The sequence below is a fragment of the Schistocerca nitens genome, chromosome 5, assembly GCF_023898315.1.
Source record: "Schistocerca nitens isolate TAMUIC-IGC-003100 chromosome 5, iqSchNite1.1, whole genome shotgun sequence".
Lineage (NCBI taxonomy): Eukaryota > Metazoa > Arthropoda > Insecta > Orthoptera > Acrididae > Schistocerca > Schistocerca nitens.
In genome coordinates this window covers 487,892,225-487,913,886 of record NC_064618.1, presented here as the reverse complement: position 1 = coordinate 487,913,886, position 21,662 = coordinate 487,892,225, and the positions used below count along the sequence as shown (strand labels likewise).

At 42.4% G+C, this 21,662-nt stretch overlaps 1 protein-coding gene across 1 annotated transcript in view; it reads right to left on the bottom strand.

The window, feature by feature from the left end:
• LOC126260547 (protein nervous wreck) overlaps nucleotides 1–21,662 on the bottom strand; it is a 778,787-nt gene that overhangs the window by 211,459 nt on the left and 545,666 nt on the right. Inside the window, exons 7-8 of the mRNA XM_049957881.1 lie at nucleotides 19,801–19,864; nucleotides 15,663–15,791 (exon numbers count right to left, since the gene is read on the bottom strand). Coding sequence (XP_049813838.1) covers nucleotides 15,663–15,791; nucleotides 19,801–19,864 — 193 coding nt within the window. The remainder of the gene's footprint in view (nucleotides 1–15,662; nucleotides 15,792–19,800; nucleotides 19,865–21,662) is intronic.

Below are 21,662 nucleotides of genomic sequence, written 5' to 3'. Positions count from 1 at the left end.
TATGGGGAACACACACAACACAGATCTGTAAGTCCACGGTATTGGTGAAAGGTAGAGAAAACCGTCCAGAAACACATGTGCTATATAATGCCACTGTTTCCTGCGCATGTACCCCGACATCAATATGGGATATGATCACCATGCACACGTACACAGGCCGCATAACGGGTTGGCATACTCTGGATCAGGTTGTCGAGCAACTGCTGGGGTACAGCCTCCCATTTTTGCGTCAGTGCTTGTCGGAGCTCTTGAAGTGTCGTAGGGGTTTGAAGACGTGCAGCGACACGTCGATCTAGAGCATCCCAGACGTGATCGATGGGGTAGGTCTGAAGAACAGGCAGGCCATTCCATTCGCCTGATATCTTCTGTTTCATGGCAGCTGGGTGGGGCCGTGCGTTATCATCCATCAGGAGGAAGGTGGGACCCACTGCACCCCTTGAAAAGGCAGACATACGGATGCAAAATGACGTACCGATACACCTGACCTGTTTCAGGTCCACTGTCAAAGACATGCAGGAGTGTACGTGCACCAAATATAATCCCATCCCACGCCATCAAACCACGACCCCCTTACAGGCCCCTTTCAACGACATTAAGAGGTTGGTATCTCGTTCCTGGTTCACGCCAGATGAAAACCCGGCTATACCTGGACTGGGACCACTGTTCCAATGACCATGTACTGTGTTCTTGACACCAGGCTTTACGGGCTCTCCTGTGAGCAGGGGTCAGTGGAATGCACCTTGCAGGGCTCTGGGCGAATAAACCATGTCTGTTCAGTCGTCTGTAGATTGTGTGTCTGGAGACAACTGTTCCAGTGGCTGCGGTTAGCAAGGCTGCCTGTAGTTCTCCGTGGCCGTCTGCGGGCACTGATGGTGAGCTATCGGTCTTCTTGTGGTGTTGTACACTGTGGACGTTCCATACTGTAGCGCCTGGACACATTTCCTGTCTGCTGGAGTCGTTTCCATAATCTTGAGATCACACTTTGTGGTACACGGAGGGCCCGTGCTACGACCTGCTGTGTTTGACCAGCCTCCAGTCGCCGAAGTATTCTATCCCTCATAACGTCATCAATATGTATTCTTTGAACCATTTTCAACACACAGTCACCATTAGCACGTCTGAAAACGTCTGCACACTTACTCGCTGCACCGTACTCTGACATGCACCAATACACCTCTGCGTATGTCGTCTACTGCCAGCGCAACCGTGGGACGACTGCAGGTCAAAGGCACCGCATGGTCATACCCCGAGGTGATTTAAACCCGCAAGCCGCCACCCAGAGCGTTGTTTCACCATGTATCAGCATTATCCTTAATTTATGAGCATGAGTGTAGGTAACTAAGTTTGAACGGAACCTTCGGTGGGCGAGTCCCTCCTTTCCTGCTTCTTGTGGGTGTGAACGGAGGCAACACAACGAGACTAGTTCTATAACGCATGAAATACGTATTCTTCTTTGTTCTAGAAATTGCATAATTAAGCTTTTCATTTTACAAGACAATTTATCCCTTTAGTTACGTAGAGTTAACCTTTGTATTTGAATTTTAATGAAAGCAGCTTTCATCGCCAATACTGAATTCTGTAAGAGTACCATATATTTTTGGTATTTCTGCATTACGTCCCTAGAGGAGTTCAATTTTCGTTCTGCACATCTGTAGTAACTTGCAGACGCCGTAGCTCCATATCCGCCGCCAACTGCTCCAACAGTGGAAGTTCTTCTTATATCAAATTCACCGTAGAGGTTACCAGCTCTCCTTCTCTTTTCCGGGCGGTATATAAAGTGGCGGCGGTGGCTGACGTCATCACGTTGCCGCAGTGTGTTCGCCTTTCGAGAAACGAGTCCCACGAGATTGACTGGAGACGCACGCCACGCTGTAAGCCCTCCTGGGAACGCGTTTCTCTTTTTTCGAGAGCTCCCGGCTCCAATCTGAAGCTCAGCACGCAGGACGCTGGCTGGGCTACAACTCTGCGTTGCCAGCGGACGCACGGGTCGCGCACGTGGCCTACTTGTAGCGGTCGATAGTGCATTGTACGGCGGCGCGCCCGGCAACGCGGCCACCCGCCTCTGCCGCTGTTACCTCCGAGGGCGGGCAGCCTCGCTGCAGACACTTTCATACTCCCAACCGCCGGCACATTCTGTAGTCAGTCCTGCTTTTGAGGGTTATCGGTAGCAAAAGTGCTTTATCGTAGAGAATGTTTCATTCGTTAGTGCCAAAAATGTTTCACCTATTCGTGCTAAGCGTTTTCAGTAGTGTGTAATATAAAGAAAATTACACTGAAGAGACAAAGAAACTGGTTCATCTGCCTACTATCTTATAGGGCCCCCGTGGCCCTGCAGAAGTGTAGCAGCACTACGTGGCATGGACTCGACTAATGTCTGAAGTAGTGCTGGAGGGAACTGACACCATGAATCCTGCAGGACTTATAACACTCCTGTCCGCTACTGCTATACCATAACCTTAAAGTTGGGGACAGGTTGAGAAATAAAACTATCTTGTTAAAGCAATTATGGTATAACGCAACAGAGCAGTGTTACCCTCTAAGAGGAATTTTGTTATATTGAACGCGTTGTACGTAACGGAGGTGGCTTATCGGAAGTGAAAGTCAGGATTACTTAAATATTTAAACAGTAATAAAGAATAATTTACTTATCCACACTGTTCAAAGAAAAAAAACGGTCGCCAGCCTAATTAGGCATGAGAATGATTAGCATTTTTGTTTAAGAAAACAGTTATTAGTAACTTTAACGGACAAACACAACCTATATTTTACCACACGCGAGTGCAATGAACTCTGACACCTGCATATGTTCACGGTTAAGATTGGAAGCTGACAGAGCAGGACAGACTATTTGCATAAATATAACAGATAACGAAACACACTATTACTTTCAGGGCTTATTCAAACTAAATGGTCACTATTAATATTCACTGCAGAATCATTACTTGGACATAGGTTCAGTATTATTGTTCAAATATTTTCCTAGATGACATAAAATTATAGATGTAGTTCACTTCAAAATTATGAACTGGTCACAGGTTAAATATCTCTCAACTAAACACTATTCTATTTAGAATGAAAGTTAAATGGAATTCACTAACAGGTTACTTCTCACTGTCTTTTGAATAAAGACATTATTGTTTTCATAAATAGTGATAAAGGCTAACCTGTGGATCTTATTACACTATTAATATGCGCTTTCAATACCCCCAAGAAACAAGTACTCAGCAAGCATGAGCATATAACTTTCCACAGCTGCAGTTTTCCACATTTACTACAGTGAGACACAAAATTAACATATTTGTAAGATACTGATTCACCTTTTGCGATTTACAACAGGCGGCAATGTGATAATTTACAAAGGAAAACTTTATAAGCCTCAGTTTTAAGAATTTTAATTTTTTAAAAAGAAACAGCAAATTGTCTTTATTACCACAGTCCTCTACTTTCAAGTAAAAGATTAAATAGGTGACTTTGAAACTCCACAAAACTATAAATTGGACAGTTTCCATCAGTGGGAGGCTTTCACAAAACTACATTTACTACCTCCCACAATTTCATGAAATCCACAGTAAACCTGAATACTCTCTTATTACCAAAGATCAAACAACATCACTTAATGTTTTGAGGGTAAATTTTTTCCACAAACTAGGACACTTGGTAATCATAGTTCAGATGGAGAGGAACCTGAGAGGTGTTGTAATAGGTAAAAAATCAAGGTAGGTACATGAAATCAGTTATAAGTTACCTTATATTTGTGCACACTAAAACATCCAATAAGCTGATCCTTCACTGTACATTATTATAGCATTCCGATACAGTGATTGCGCAATGTGGTGGCAACTGCATGTTGGTAGGTGGATTTTCAGGCAGAATTGCTGGACTCTGTCCCTTCTTGGTGGCGATGATGGATACCAATCCCAGAATCGTTCCAGCTATTTATCCATCCATCCGAGGCATTGGAAAGTGGCAGAAAAAGCCTCTCTCGGAACCAGCACAATACACAACTTTTACATGGCAGTGCACAGTTTGGTAGCTCGTCCCCGACTGACTCTGATTCCACCTTTTCTACCTAGCGAACCACAACTTGCGCGCGCTACTAAGTTCCGTTCCCGAGGGGAACCACACTACCTCTTACATACCACATAACTAAGAATCCTAAGTGAAGGTCAGCAGTTTACATAACAGCAAACAAACATTTTAAATAAAACAGAAAATTTGCACATATTAGTATTTCTACAAAGAAATATTCACCCAAATTCCAAATGTATACAGTAAGTTTTGTCTCCAATTGAGACAAAGAATTTAAATGACAGATATACTGCATTGCATAGAATCAAACCATGACATCAAAGCTTTTACAAAGAAAGGAGTATACAATTTTGTGTTATCGATTCAATCCAACAACCTTTACGGATACTCAATGTTATAACATTAAATAAAACAAAAGGCAAAATAAATCAGTAGAGCATTAGAGATATGGCCTTACAGACTGTCCTTCAATCCGCAAGAGTACGAGGGGTGCAGATCTCTTCTGAACAGCACGTTGCAAAGCATCACAGATATGCTCAACAATGTTCATGTCTGTGGAGTTTGGTGGCCAACGGAACTGTTTAAACGCAGAAGAGTGTTCCTGGAGCCACTCTGCAGCAATTCTGGACGTGTGGGGTGTCGCATTGTCCTGCTGGAGCTGTCCGTCGGACTGCACAACAGATGTGAATGGATGCAACTGATCAGAAGGGATGATTACATACGTACCACGTGTCAGAGTCGTATTTAGGCGTATCAAGGGTCCCATAATATTCGAACTGCACACGCCCAACACCATTACAGAGCATCCACGAGCTTGAACAGTCCCCTGCTGACATGCAGGTTCCGTGGTTTCATGAGGCTGTCTCCATACCCGTACACGTCCATCTGCTCGATACAATTTGAAACGAGACTCGTCCGACCAGGCAACATGTCTCCAGTGATCAACAGTCCAACGTCGGTGTTGACGGGCTCAGGCGAGGCATAAAATTTTGTGTTTTGCAGTCATCAAGGGTACACGAGTGGGACTTCGGCTCCGAAAGCCCATATCGATGATGTTTCGCTGGATGGTTCTCACGCTGACACTTGTTTATGGCCCAACACTGAAATCTGCAGCAATTTGAGGAAGGGTGGCACTTCTGTCACGTTGAACGAATATCTTCAGTCGTCGTTGGTCCTGTTCTTGCACGATCTTTTTCGGCCGCAGTGATGTCGAAGATTTGACATTTAATCGGATTCCAGATACACTCGTGAAATGGTCGTACGGGAACATCCCCACTTCACCGCTACCTGGAGATGCTGTGTCCCATCGCTCATGCGCCGACTATAACACCACGTTCAAACTCACTTAAATGTTGATAACTTGCCATTGTAGCAGCAGTGACCGATCTAACAACTGCGCCAGACACTTGTTGTCTTGTATGGGCGTTGCCAACAGCAGCGCCGTATTCCCGTATTCTGCCTGCTTACATATATCTGTATTTGAATACACATGCCTATACCAGTTTCTTTGGTGCTTCAGTGTATTTAACTATACGCATTTTCGTAGCAGATGTACAGTGTTACATGGCAGCTTATTTAAATTATCTAACTACAGGCGTTGGACAAAAATATTCAAATACAGCGAGAAATGCTTACTTGAACATCAATGCAGATGCTACTCAAGCTCCAGGCTTGTCTTTGACCGCGAACAGCACCTGTGCGGCGCCCTCAGTACGTTGCAATTACCAGCCGTGGTCAGAACAGAGTTCTGTGTAGTCGTGAGTGCAATATGTAGCAGCTAAGTGAATGGGAACTGGGATCAATTGTTGCTGCTCCTATGATGAGTGCTTCTGGGTAACCGAATGCGTGCTACAATGACTGAAAGGGAATGTATCACACTATGAAGTAGTACTCCGAGATTAATCAAACTTTGTGGAGATTTTCATAACTTAACAGTACTGAATGCTTAAAGTACCATTCCATTTGAAACTGGCACCGATTATCACATTAGTATGAAACTTGATGTTCACAGGTATGAGTAAACTCTTGTATTTGTTGTAGCGCTGAAGCAAATACCCTTCGACTGTTATCATGAGCTTTGCTTGCCATACCACGTCAGTTCATACTATATCTTTCATAATGTTTCACTTAGATATACAAATCAAACAAAAATTCTGACACTGTGCCAAATTATTGACCAGAGTAACACTGTTTGTACGGTAGCAGTCTGTTGCACTCCATGTTACTCGTACGTTCTATTGTTTGTACTCTGTATCAAGAAGATGCAGCTAACATCGTTACCATTTATTCTGGAGCTCTATAGGAGGGGGAAGTGTAATTGAATTTAGCGTTATCGATGCCATAACTGATCGTACAAGTTACTGAACTTCATGAACGAGGATTGATTAATAAACGTTTCTCCTAACAGGTAATGAGACTTTACAAAATTCCTTACGCGTCTTTATTACTAATCTCTTTGTTTAAGATTTCAGGAATTTATTTTGGTATGGAGAAATTGGGAGTTTGATAAATCTGCGAGCGAACCGGCAGACGGTCATTAATTATTCACAAACCCCGCAAAAAATCGTATAGCTCTACAATCCTGCGTCCACTGTACTGAGGTAGCTGTATTCCGGCCACTACTTTCTTTACAGTAATTAGAATTTTCACTGCTTAGGCTTTACAAGAACTTCTGAATCGTTTCAGGACTAATTTCAATCCAAAAGTTCAAAGACAATTAAAAACATAAAATTTTTATTTCAAATTAACTAGCTTTCTAAGACAGATGAAGTTTATGAAGAGTGCTGACTGGAAGCAGGTATTAAACTATGCATATTTCCATCGCACACCACACATGTCAGGGGACAGAGCTAACGAGTCAAGGACCTGTACATACCTCAACGTGTTGGTGGCATGGCCTGCAGTGTGAGGTCTTGAATTATCGCGCTGGAATTTTCCATTTGGTAACGTGTTCACAGACGTAAGGCAACAGGGTATACCAGTCTTGCCATGAACTGTCGACCACTTCAACAGATATTAAATCAGCGTTGTTCTCCAATTAGGTGGCTGAACCTGCTCTTCGGGGGTCTTCTAGCCAGCAATGCCATACGAATTTACTTTACTGGGACAACAGTATAGCAAGAAAAGTAGGCACATGTCCATCCAAAATGGTAACACCAAGAGAAGAGCGTAGGGTTATTCGACTGGCTCTGATGAAGAGGCGGATTACAACAGCTGGTCACAGGTTAAAGGTAGAGTGTCACCACAAACCATCAGGGACAGATTACTGTAAGGTCAAGGAACAAGAGTGGCAGGATGTTTACAGTGCCGATAACATCGATGATAAATACAATACTTTCCTTAACATATTTATCATGCTCTTTGAGAGTTGCTTTCCATTAGAACATTCTAAACGGGATACTAGCGGTAATGGGCAACCCAGGTGGCTGACTTGTGGGATAAGGATATCATGTAGAACAAAGCGGGATTTATATCAAAATGTTAGAAGTAGTCACAATCAAGCTACAGTAGCCCATTACAAACAGTATTGTAAGGTGCTTAAAAATGTTATCAGGAAGGCAAAGAGTAGTGGTATGCAAATAGAGTAGCTAATTCACAGGATAAAATTAAAAGCATATGGTCTGTTCTGAAGGAAGCGTCTGGTCAGCAGCACAAGGTCGACGATGTAAAGTCAGTTCGCAGTAAAAATATATCTGTTACTGATAAATCAGATATATGTACAGTATTTAACAATCATTTTCTGAGAATTTCTGGTGAATTAAATAAAAATTTAGTTTCTACGGGAGATCATATAACTTTCTTGGCAAATGCCTTTCCGAGATTGATGTCTGAAATACTCCTCTGTGATACAGACAAGAGGGAGATTGAGTCAATAATTAAATTACTGAATACTAAGGACCCTCATGGTTATGATGGAGTGTCTAGCAGAATATTAAAGTACTGTGCTGCACATGTTAACCCTTTATTTAGCGATATTTGTAATTTTTCCTTTAGGAATGATCAGTTTCCTGAACGATTAAAGTATTCAGTAGCAAAGCCGCTTTTATACCTATTTCTATGCCATCAGTGTTTGCTAAAGTTATTGAAAAGGCTATGTATGTAAGGGTAACTCTAAATTATTTCTGCTTGCTGATGGCACTAGCTTGTAGTAAGGGATGTCGTGTGCAACATTGGCTCGGTTTCAAATAGTGCAGTACATGACCTCGGTTCATGGCTTGTAGAAAATAAACTAACTCTAAATCACAGTAGGACTCAGTTTTTACAGTTTCTAACACACAATTCAACAAACCTGACATCTTAATTTCACAGAACGGGCATATGATTAGTGAAACTGAACAGTTCAAATTTCTAGGTGTTCAGTTAGATAGTGAGCTTTCGTGGAAAGCCCACGTTCAGGATCTTGTTCAGAAACTTAATACTGCCATTTTTGCTATTCGAACGGTATCAGAAGTGCATGATCGTTCGACACGAAAATTACTCTACTTTGCTTATTTTCGTTCGCTATTGTCGTATGGTATTATATTTTGGGGTAACTCTTCCCATTCTAAAAGGATATTTTTGGCTCAGCAACGGGCAGTTCGGGCAATAAGTGGTGTTAGTTTACGAACCTCTTGTCGACCTCTGTTCACGAGTCTGGGTGACATTGACCTCCCAATACGTATATTCATTATTATCGTTTCTTGTTACCAATATTAGTTTATTCCCAATAATAAGCAACTTTCACTCGGTTAATACTCGGCAGAAATCAAACCTGCATTTGGATCGGACTTCCTTAACTCTTATGCAAGAAGTTGTGCAGTATACTGCTGCATCCATTTTCAATAAGCTGCCACTCGAATTCAAAAATCTTAGCAGTAATCCACGCGCTTTCAAATCGAAACTGAAGAGTTTCCTCATGGGTCACTCCTTCTATTCTGTCGAGGAGTTCCTTGAAAAATGAAGCTGATTTTTATTGTATTGCTGATAGCGTTTACTTGAACTTATGGACTGACTTGTTTAAGGTTCATGAACATTTATTTTTATCTGTTATTACGTGCTGTTGTATTGTATGTACTGACACGTTATATGACCTTGGAGATTTGCTCCTCAATTTGGTCCTACGGAACTTGACGATTAAATAAATAAATAAAATCCCGAGTTGCCATGCGTCGTTTACAACTGTCAGCGAAACACAGACAACAGGGACATGCATGATCTATAGCCAGCGTCAACCGGGGACAATGAGTGGATTCTGTGCGGTCTAATAGCTCTCCAAGACACAATCGTACGAATTGGAGACGTATGGCTCTCGAGAATATCTTCTTTCTGTGACGTCTCACCATATCGTCTACGGACATACTGGCTTCAATCTGATCTCCAAAGAAGCGAGATTCATCGCTGAACAGCGCAGAAACCACTCAGTGTCCCGGTTGATGTTGGCCCTAGATCATGCGTGGTTCTATTGTCTATTTTTTGATGTCATCTGTAAACGACACACGGCAATTCGAGATCTCAACCCAGCTTCCAGTAATCTGTTCTTGACGCTCCTTGGCCGCATACTGCCTGTAATTTCTGCCCTGATTGCATATCCAACTATTCAATATAGCTATTCGAAAAATCCTACGCTTTTCTCTTGGCGTACTCTTTCTGGAGAGACCCGTGCCTATTGTTGTTGCCATAGAGTTGCACTAGTAAAGTCGTATGGCATTTTTGGCTAGCAGATCTCTTAGGGCAGTTTCAGCTGTCTAATTGCAAAGGTTTTTATGTCCTTTCCGCTCAATGGCACCTTTCCTTCGCGAAATGTGAGTTTTTTTTTATTAGTGATCTGATGACTGCAGCTGACTGCAGTGAGTGTGCGCAGTGCCGTGTCATGTGTATTGGGTGATGATAAGAAAAGTGAGAGGGTGGAACCTGGTGTCGGAATATGGCACTCCTTTCTAACAGCACAAACGGGCCTATACAGGGTGGGTCACCTAACATTACCGCTGGATACATTTCGTAAACCACATCAAATACTGACGAATCGATTCCACAGACCGAACGTGAGGAGAGGGGAACGTGAGGAGTGTAATTGGTTAATAAAAACCAGAAAAAATGCACGGAAGTATGTTTTTTAACACAAACCTACGTTTTTTAAAATGGAACCCCGTTAGTTTTGTTAGCACATCTGAAAATATAAACAAATACGTAATCAGTGCCGTTTGTTGCATTGTAAAATGTTAATTACATCCGGAGATATTGTAACCTAAAGTTGACGCTTGAGTACCATTCCTCCGCTGTTCGATCGTGTGTATCGGGGAGCACCGAATTACGTAGGGATCCAAAGGGAACGGTGATGGACCTTAGGTGCAGAAGAGACTGGAACAGCACATTACGTCCACATGCTAACACCTTTTTATTGGTCTTTTTCACTGACGCACATGTACATTACCATCAGGGGTGAGGTACACGTAGACACGTAGTTTCCGTTTTCAATTACGGAGTGGAATAGAGTGTGTCCCGACATGTTCAATGTGGTGACCATCATTTGCTGCACACAATTGCAATCTCTGGCGTAATGGGTGTCCGCCGCGGTACATTCGGTGTAATGTCGCCGCAGGCTGCCACAATACGTTGTTTCATATCCTCTGGGGTTGTAGGCACATCACGGTACACATTCTCCTTTAACGTAACCCACAGAAAGAAGTCCAGAGGTGTAAGATCAGGAGAACGGGCTGGCCAATTTATGCGTCCTCCACGTCCTATGAAACGCCCGTCGAACATCCTGTCAAGGCTCAGCCTAGTGTTAATTGCGGAATGTGCAGGTGCACCATCATGCTGATACCACATACGTCGACGCGTTTCCAGTGGGACATTTTCGAGCAACGTTGGCAAATCATTCTGTAGAAACGCAATGTATGTTGCAGCTGTTTGGGCCCCTGCAATGAAGTGAGGATCAATGAGGTGCTCGCCAATGATTCCGCACCATACATTTACAGTCCACGGTCGCTGTCGCTCTACCTGTCTGAGCCAGCGAGGATTGTCCACGTACCAGTAATGCATGTTCCGTAGATTCACTGCCCCGTGGTTTGTGAAACCCGCTTCATCGTTTTTTTTTTGTTTTTTTTGTCATCAGTCTACTGACTGGTTTGATGCGGCCCGCCACGAATTCCTTTCCTGTGCAAATCTCTTCATTTCAGAGTAGTACTTGCAACCTATGTCCTCAATTATTTGCTTGACGTATTCCAATCTCTGTCTTCCTCTACAGTTTTTGCCCCCTACAGCTCCCTCTAGTACCATGGAAGTCATTCCCTCATGTCTTAGCAGATGTCCTATCATCCTGTCCCTTCTATTTATCAGTGTTTTCCACATATTCCTTTCCTCTCCGGTTCTGCGTAGAACCTCCTCATTCCTTACCTTATCAGTCCACCTAATTTTCAACATTCGTCTATAGCACCACATCTCAAATGCTTCGATTCTCTTCTGTTCCAGTTTTCCCACAGTCCATGTTTCACTACCATACAATGCTATACTCCAGACGTACATCCTCAGAAATTTCTTCCTCAAATTAAGGCCGGTATTTGATATTAGTAGACTTCTCTTGGCCAGAAATGCCTTTTTTGCCATAGCGAGTCTGCTTTTGATGTCCTCCTTGCTCCGTCCGTCATTGGTTATTTTACTGCCTAGGTAGCAGAATTCCTTAACTTCATTGACTTCGTGACCATCAATCCTGATGTTAAGTTTCTCGCTGTTCTCATTTCTACTACTTCTCATTACCTTCGTCTTTCTCCGATTTACTCTGAAACCATACTGTGTACTCATTAGACTGTTCATTCCGTTCAGCAGATCATTTAATTCTTCTTCACTTTTACTCAGGATAGCAATGTCATCAGCGAATCATATCATTGATATCCTTTCACCTTGTATTTTTATTCCACTCCTGAACCTTTCTTCTATTTCCATCATTGCTTCCTCGATGTACAGATTGAAGAGTAGGGGCGAAAGGCTACAGCCTTGTCTTACACCCTTCTTAATACGAGCACTTCGTTCTTCATCGTCCACTCTTATTATTCCCTCTTGGTTGTTGTACATATTGTATATGACCCGTCTCTCCCTATAGCTTACCCCTACTTTTTTCAGAATCTCGAACAGCTTGCACCATTTTATATTGTCGAACGCTTTTTCCAGGTCGACAAATCCTATGAAAGTGTCCTGATTTTTCTTTAGCCTTGCTTCCATTATTAGCCGTAACGTCAGAATTGCCTCTCTCGTCCCTTTACTTTTCCTAAACCCAAACTGATCGTCACCTAGCGCATTCTCAATTTTCTTTTCCATTCTTCTGTATATTATTCGAGTAATCAGCTTCGATGCATGAGCTGTTAAGCTGATTGTGCGATAATTCTCGCACTTGTCAGCTCTTGTCGTCCTCGGAATTGTGTGGATGAGGCTTTTCCGAAACTCAGATGGTATGTCGCCAGGCTCATATATTCTACACACCAACGTGAATAGTCGTTTTGTTGCCACTTCCCCCAATGATTTTAGAAATTCTGATGGAATGTTATCTATCCCTTCTGCCTTATTTGACCGTAAGTCCTCCAAAGCTCTTTTAAATTCCGATTCTAATACTGGATCCCCTATCTCTTCTAAATCGACTCCTGTTTCTTCTTCTATCACATCAGACAAATCTTCACCCTCATAGAGGCTTTCAATATATTCTTTCCACCTATCTGCTCTCTCCTCTGCATTTAACAGTGGAATTCCCGTTGCACTCTTAATGTTACCACCGTTGCTTTTAATGTCACCAAAGGTTGTTTTGACTTTCCTGTATGCTGAGTCTGTCCTTCCGACAATCATATCTTTTTCGATGTCTTCACATTTTTCCTGCAGCCATTTCGTCTTAGCTTCCCTGCACTTCCTATTTATTTCATTCCTCAGCGACTTGTATTTCTGTATTCCTGATTTTCCCAGAACATGTTTGTACTTCCTCCTTTCATCAATCAACTGAAGTATTTCTTCTGTTACCCATGGTTTCTTCGCAGCTACCTTCTTTGTACCTATGTTTTCCTTCCCAACTTCTGTGATGGCCCTTTTTAGAGATGTCCATTCCTCTTCAACTGTACTGCCTACTGCGCTATTCCTTATTGCTGTATCTATAGCGTTAGAGAACTTCAAACGTATCTCGTCATTCCTTAGTACTTCCGTATCCCACTTCTTTGCGTATTGATTCTTCCTGACTAATGTCTTGAACTTCAGCCTACTCTTCATCACTACTATATTGTGATCTGAGTCTATATCTGCTCCTGGGTACGCCTTACAATCCAGTATCTGACTTTGGAATCTCTGTCTGACCATGATGTAATCTAATTGAAATCTTCCCGTATCTCCCGACCTTTTCCAAGTATACCTCCTCCTCTTGTGATTCTTGAACAGGGTATTCGCTATTACTAGCTGAAACTTGTTACAGAACTGAATTAGTCTTTCTCCTCTTTCATTCCTCGTCCCAAGCCCATATTCTCCTGTAACATTTTCTTCTACTCCTTCCCCTACAACTGCATTCCAGTCGCCCATGACTATTAGATTTTCGTCTCCCTTTACATACTGCATTACCCTTTCAATATCCTCATACACTTTCTCTATCTGTTCATCTTCAGCTTGCGACGTCGGCATGTATACCTGAACTATCGTTGTCGGTGTTGGTCTGCTGTCGATTCTGATTAGAACAACCCGGTCACTGAACTATTCACAATAACACACCCTCTGACCTACCTTCCTATTCATAACGAATCCTACACCTATTGTACCATTTTCTGCTGCTGTTGATATTACCCGATACTCATCTGACCAGAAATCCTTGTCTTCCTTCCACTTCACTTCACTGACCCCTACTATATCGGTAAACAGGTAGAACTGCAACGCATTCTCTGTTAATGCCCATTGACAGAATTGCACTCGATGATTAAAGTCATCACCATGTAATTGCTGATGTAGCGACACATGAAACGGGTGAAAGCGGTGACGATGCAGTATGCGCATGACACTACTTTGACTCAGTCCACCGGCTCTCGCAATGTCCCATGTACTCATGTGTGGGTTCATGGCAACAGCAGCTAACACACCAACTGCACCCGCTTCTCCTGTGACGGGCCTGTTACGGACCCGTTTGCGTGCTACGACCATATCTGTTGCATACAGTTGGCGGTAGATGTTTTGCAATGTGCGGCACGTTGGATGCTCTCTGTCCGTGTACCGTTCTGCATACACCCTGCAGGCTTCAGCTGCATTTCGTCGACACTCGCCATAGATGAGTATCATCTCCGCCTTTTCAGAGTTCGAATACACCATGGTCACAGTTCCTACAACACTACACTATCGCAGACGTCTGGTAACCCGATGTACTACAGTTGGTCTGCGTGCGGAGACGCATGCAGAATAACAATAGCAGCAAGCGCTACATGCGGACACTGCGACAGCTAGACCAAACCACAACAGTGCACTACAGCCACACTCGTAAACACGGTCGTCATCGTAAACATGTCCATGCAGATGCTGCTCGCCGACCGTGTCCCGTGTTTGTTACAACACGCAACTGAACGTCGGAGGTTTCAAGCGTCAACTTTAGGTTACAATATCTCCGGATGTAATTAACATTTTACAATGCAACAAACGGCACTGATTACGTATTTGTTTATATGTTCAGATGTGCTAACAAAACTAACGTGGTTCCATTTAAAAAACGTAGGTTTGTGTTAAAAAACATACTTCCGTGCATGTTTGTATGGTTTGTATTAAACAATTACACTAGCCCCTCTCCTCACGTTCGGTCTGTGGAATCGGTTCGCCAGTATTTGATGTGGTTTACGAAATATATCCAGCAGTAACGTTAGGTGACTTACCCTGTATATCGGACGGATCGCCATCAGTGGCTTCATACGCTCTCACTTCAGGAGCTACTGCGGAGAAGTTTGAAATTTATCTCAGGACATTGGCACGAAGTCTGGTGATCAGGATCTTTACGCCACCATCCCTCCTCCGTTTTTGGCGTAAACGCAGAGTAAAAGTAGCCAACACCACGTGGTGTACCCAGGCGATTACCTATCGAAGCATTGATCAGATCTGGCATTGCTTAACTTAAGCGACCTGACAAGAGCTGGAGTATTCAATGAGACAACGCCATTGGCACAGTTACCCAGTCATCTCGTCACCTCTTGTCCTGCGATCATTGTAGTACAGGCAACTGTCTGTGTGATTTATACAGTAGTACGATGTTCCTATGCCGATGAGTAAGCCTCTCACGAAGTCCGAAAGAAGGTGACAAGCTTCGCGAGCACGTCCTCAGGGTGTGCTGCGTTGCGTGTTCCACCTGAAGAATTCCAGTAAAGTTAGACATGCCCGACAGCGTTCATATAGTCATACCGTTCTTCACGGGTAGGAATTCTTTTTTATACGCTGAAAATACTGAAAATAAGCTCGTCTGATGATGAAATTTTGATCAGTATGTCCCGCAGGGACGGAACTAGTGGAGAATCATTTTGGTACCGTATGGTCAAGGTGTTCGTTGTATGATACTTTCAGTTCCCGTCAGTGTATAACGTCAAAAGAAGAATATGAATATGTAACTTAAATGCTCCAAGTATATAAGAGAGGGGAGTAATACCAAAAGGACTGTATATACGTACCACCATGGTGTTCTGCAGGTCCTTGGTGAAGTAGCGGTTCTGGTGGGCGTTCGCAGCGGCAATGCTCAGCAGGTAGTCGTTACGCGCCCCCGTAGACTTTTCTTCCAGTTGCTCGCGTTTCGATGAGACCTGCAGAGGAACAAAGAATGTTACCAACCAGGATGCTCTGACAGAGGGATGATAGTTATACCGCATAGAAGATTTGCAGCTTCGACAGCGGGTCGAAGTAACAGACCCGGAAATTGATTCGATAACTGCCAAATTGTCGACAGCAGGTCGAAAGAACAGACGCACATACTAATGCACTAACAGCCAGAGTGTATTGACTGCGCTTCAAGAATTCGCTGCTCTAAGTAGCGAGCTGTTTAAGGAGCCAATTACTAGTCTGTAGAATTCGAAGTCTTGGTCACGTTCTAGTGTCACGTTCTAGTTTATATGAAGAGATAACCTGCTTCAGCCCAGACTTAACAGAAAAGCAGCGACTTCCAGGAAGCGTAGACGGTTACCTGTTCGAAAAGAATTTACGGAAAAGGGAAGCTGTCAAGCATTTTGTGAAGTGGTTTGACTAACACTGAGAAGTAAAACTGAGTAGAGAAGCATTTGACATGACACTGAATAATGCTCTAAATAATGTACAGCCAATTAGACTGCACTGTCTACAAAAGCCACAGCCAAACATCCTCTAGTACTCTTTCAGATTCCAAGGTACTAAGTCAAACATTGAACTTCAAATTCTCAGTCGACACCTCATTTTCTATAAATGATTTCTATGATTTCGAGTATCATTCAAAGGCGAATGTTTGTCTAATCCGTTTTATTTCTTACTTTTAGACAAATCATTTCACATAACATTTAACCATTTTTTAGTGTTATAAATCATAATTTTGTAATTAAAATAGCTAGTAGGCCTTGAAGAGATGAAGTTTTTGAAACTTCACTTACGTAGCTAGCAGCAGCAGCTGTTCATGAAGAATTTCAATTTTCCCTGAAGCGACTAAGTTTTTCTTTATTACTTTGATTTCTTTCAAAAATTATATCTTTCCTATGCTCATTTCCCGCTCCTCGTTAGGCTACGAATATTCAGACAAAAACTTTCCCTCAAATCGCCAATTAAGTTTTTCTTGATTATCAAGTTTACTTTCAAGCATCTAAATCTTTATTTACGATATCGAGATCTCACGCTGGTCAATTTGATACCCCATTTTTTCATTCGACCACTGTTCGTTTGGCTACGAAAATTCGGACAAAAATGCATTGTGTAATTTTCCCCAAAATCGTTAGTTACGCTTTTCTTAATTACGAAGAATACTCCGAAGCAGTTAAATATATTTTACAAAATTAGACTCGCTAATCATTCCGACACCTCGTTTGTCTATTCCCTTCTTCGTTTGGCTGGTAGCGTTCAGCGTACACTGCTATATCTGTGGTTGTAGTTCTGTGACATTTGCCGTAAAATGACATCATATGTAGTTTTTCTTCATTACTGGAGATCGGCATATCGACGAGACGACCGAAAACGTCACAAGCCATACCAAAACAGGGAAAGCACTGCCCGAAACGTATGTAAAATGCGTCACAGAGTATTTTTCTGTTTGCCACCGACAGCAGTACAGCAGGCCCGAGAAGGAGACGCTAGTAGACTGAACAGCGTAGGTAGAATGTGCGTACTCATGTGGTCAGTTTGCATCAAGCTGCAGTTCTGTGCAGGCAACCCTTGCCCTGCGCATTACGGCAGAAACCGCGGCGACGTTGACATGCTTTAAAGTGTAACATGTACGATGTTTAGAACGGTGAAACCAAGTCTGCCATCACTAACTGTACCTCTAGTTTTCATTTCTACAGAAAAAATACGCCTGCCTTTTAGAAACACTTAAATTTGTGTTGAAAGTGGTGTTCGTTGACCTGTGTAGATCATGCATTGCTGCCCGTCGTGTGAGCTACTGACATAGGTACATCCCTGGCCAATTGAATTTTTCACATTTTGTTTGCTTTCGGAAATGTAAGAGGTGGCAGAGCTAGGTGGGACACGCTATATTCATGATATTTGCCTCCTACGGAAAGATATTACAAAGCATGCAAAGAAGACCTTGTATTTTGCACCATTAGATGGAGTTTAGTATTCCATTGAAATAAGTTTCTTAGATCTCGTTTCGTACTGAAATAAACACTGTACTGACAACAACATAAATGGAGAAGAATAATGAATCTGTTACTGAATACGAAAAAAGTTTGGTTCAACAATGGATTGCACAAGAAGAAGAGATGTTCACAGAGGAGATCGTTTCGCAAGGTATCCCATGAGGAATGGTTAATATTCATAAATAAGACAGGATCTATCATTCGCAGAGAAAAATTATAGTAAACAACTGCTCTAAAATTGATACCTTAAGATTTATGAGCAATTCTTCATCTTCGCTGCTGTGAAACATAGCTCTTCCTTTGGGTCATCAGTCTTCTGATGGGTTTGATGAGGCCCGTCACGAATTCCTCTCCTGTGACAACCTCTTCATTTCAGAGTAGCACTTCCAACCTACGTCCTCAATTATTTGCCGGATGTATTCCAGTCTCTGTCTTCCCCTACAGTTTTTTGTCCTCTACAGCATCCTCTAGTTCCATGGAAGTCATTCCCTCATGTCATAGTAGATGTCTTATCATCCTGTCATTTCTCCTTATCAGTGTTTTCCACATATTCCTTTCCTCTCCGATTCTGCTCAGAACCTCCTCATTCCTTACCTTATCAGTCCACTTCATTTTCAACATTCGTCTTTACTGCTTCGATCCTCTTCAGTTCCGGTTTTTCCACAGTCCATGTTTCACTACCATACAACGCTGTACTCCAGACGTACATTCTCAGATATTTCTTCCTCAAATTAAGGCCTATATTTGTTACTAATAGACTTCTTTTGACCAGGAATGCCCTTTTTGCTATTGCTAGTCTGCTTTTGGTGGCCTCCTTGGTTATTGTACTGCGTAGGCAGCAGAATTCCTTAACGTCATCAATTTCGTGACCATAAATCCTGATGTTAAGTTTCTCGCTGTTCTCATTTCTGCTACATGTCATTACTTTCGTCTTTCTTCGATTTACTCTCAGTTCATATTGTGCTGATTACATCATTCATTCCATTCAGCAGATCATGTAATACTTCTTCATTTTCACTCAGGTTAGCAATGTCATCAGCGAATCGTATCATTGATATTGAATTTTAATTCCACTCCGGAACGTTTCTTTTATTCCCATTGCTGCTTCTTCGATGTACAGATTGAACAGCAGGGGCGAAAGACGACTTCCCTGTCTTACACCCTTTTTAATCCGAGCAATTCGTTCTTGGTCGTCTACTCTTATTATTCTCTCTTGGCTCTTGTACGTATTCCATATTACCCGTCTGTACCTATAACTTACCCCCGTTTTTCTCAGAATTTCGAACATCTTGCACCATTTTACATTGTCAAAGGCTTTTTCCAGATCGACAAATCCTATGAACGTGTCTTGATTTTTCTTTAGCCTTGCTTCCGTTATCAACCGCAATGTCAGAATTGCCTCTCGCGTGCCTTTACCTTTTCTAAAGTCAGACTGATCGTCATCTAGCACATCCTCAATTTTCTTTTGCATTTTGTTGTATATTAATCCTGTCAGTAACTTGGATGCATGAGCTGTTAAGCTGATTGTGCGATAATTCTCGCACTTGTCAACTCTTGCCGTCTTCGGAATTGTGTGGATGATATTTTTCCGAAAGTCAGATGGTATGTCGTCGGACTCATACATTCTGCACACCAGTGTGAACAGTCTTTTGTTGCCACTTCCTCCGCTCTTCTAATGACCAAATACTCATAGCTCTTAAGGTATGCATTTTAGAGGCAATGTTTACTAAACATCTTGTTCTTGTTTTGGCCCGTTCTACATCCTACCAAAATATGTAAAACAAAGAGTTTCCAGCAGTAGAGTCTGGTGTTATAGTACCGAAGATGAAGAAGGCTAATTGCTCTTAACGTATGCATTTTAGAGCCCATGCTTACTACCCCTATTTTATTCGAATAATCATTGAGTATTGTTCTCCTGGGACACTCTATATTTTTAGTCATTATGTGAATGATATGAAACCCCTCAAATACGAATTTTTCTGAGGGAAGCATCACTTACCTTTGCACTGTTCTTCTGAAGTGATGTAATTGACTGGAAGAACGAACCCTTCTTTTTCTTTAACCTGGAACATACAAAAATGTGCAATAAGAACTCACATAAAAATAACTCTGGCTACTATGGAACTACTAATTTTCTCTATGAAGCTCCTACGTAGAGACTAAAAAAATAAGTTACACACTTCGTCCCATGCGAAGACCATTGTACAGCAACGATGGCACATTGTTAGGAAAGAGTACATGTTCCGGGTTTCCTGCAGACACAGTTTGTAACACAACACAGTGCCCACATAAAAATTTTTCCTGCTTTATCGACTATGTACATTTAAATGAAGTGCATAAATATGTTGTGTATATTATTATGATGTATATACGTTTTAATAATTTCCTGCGTGAAAAATAACCAATTAAAGAGAATGTAATGAATTGTAGAATACGCACCAGCCAAGACAGGAAATATAGTAATGTAAACCAAAGAGGTTATTGTTACTGTCATACTGTCACTGGGCGCAGGAGCGAGGCGCAGTCGGGCATTGTCGGTCAGTTGGTAAGGAGAATCGGTTAGCAGCGAGTGAACGGGTCGGACGCAAAAGAGGAATTCTGCTGCGAGAGGGCGTAAGACTTGTTACACTGCAAGATCCCACGTACAGTATGGCCAGGCATAATGTGGAGAAGTAATTGGTCACAGCGCAAAGCATCGAGGATAATCAGCAGTGTTTAAGAAAAGCGCTGGTGGCCCAAAGCTAGTGGTGGTGAAGAGCCTATGTCCGTACATTGTCGTTGTGTAATGGACATCGCCGAGCCGAACGCACAGCTGTTAGATCCCAACAGATTATCATTTAGAATTGTAAAAGGCTTGCCAGTGTTAGTTGCGAATCGTTCAATAACAATTAAGGGGCGTGTTTTTTTAAAGTAAGTACCGTTTTGAAATTTAAAAAAGACGTGCTACGATATCTCAATAATTTTGTTTTTACATGAAAGCCTGTACCTTAATCTACTTTTCTTCATAATTTCCGTCAATTTTGAGGCACTTGTCATAACGTTGTACCAGTTTTTGAATACCCTCCTCATAGAAGTCTGCCGCCTGACTTGCTACCACTGTTTTGACTTCGTCATCGTCTTGAAGACGCTGACCGCCCAGGTGTTTCTTCAAGTGCAGGAACAGATGGCAGTCACTGGGCGCAAGATCGGGACTGTACGGAGGATGATCTAGTGTTTCCCATTGAAAAGATGTGATGAGATATTTGGCCTGATTCGCCACATGCGGACGGGCATTGTCTTTCAGCAAAACGATGCCCTTGCTCAACTTCCATGGACTGTTACTTTCATTCTGGTGTGACGTAGGCCACCCATGATTCATCGCCCGTAACAAATTGGCCTAAGAAATCATCACCGTCGCTGTGGTACCGCTCAAGGAAAGTCAATGCCCTGTCTAAACGTTTTGTTTTGTGCACATCCGTCAACATTTTCGGTGCCCAACGTGCGCACCATTTTCGGTAATTCAAGTGCTCAGTCACAATGCCATACAAAACACTACGAGAAACATTAGGAAAGTCATCCCGCAAGGAGGAAATCGTAAAGCGTCTGTTTTCTCTCACCTTTTTGTCCACTTCCTGCACCAAACTTTCATTAACGACCGAAGGACGCCCACTGCGTTACTCATCATGCACATTTATGCGGCCATCTTTAAATGCTTTCACCCACTTTCTTACCATTCCATCACTCATAATGTTTTCTCCGTAAACTGCACAGATCTCACGATGAATATCGATTGCTTTTAGGCCTTTAGCACTAAGAAATCTTATAACAGCCCGTACTTCACAGTCGGCGGGACTCACGATTATCGGAGGCATCTTAAACACT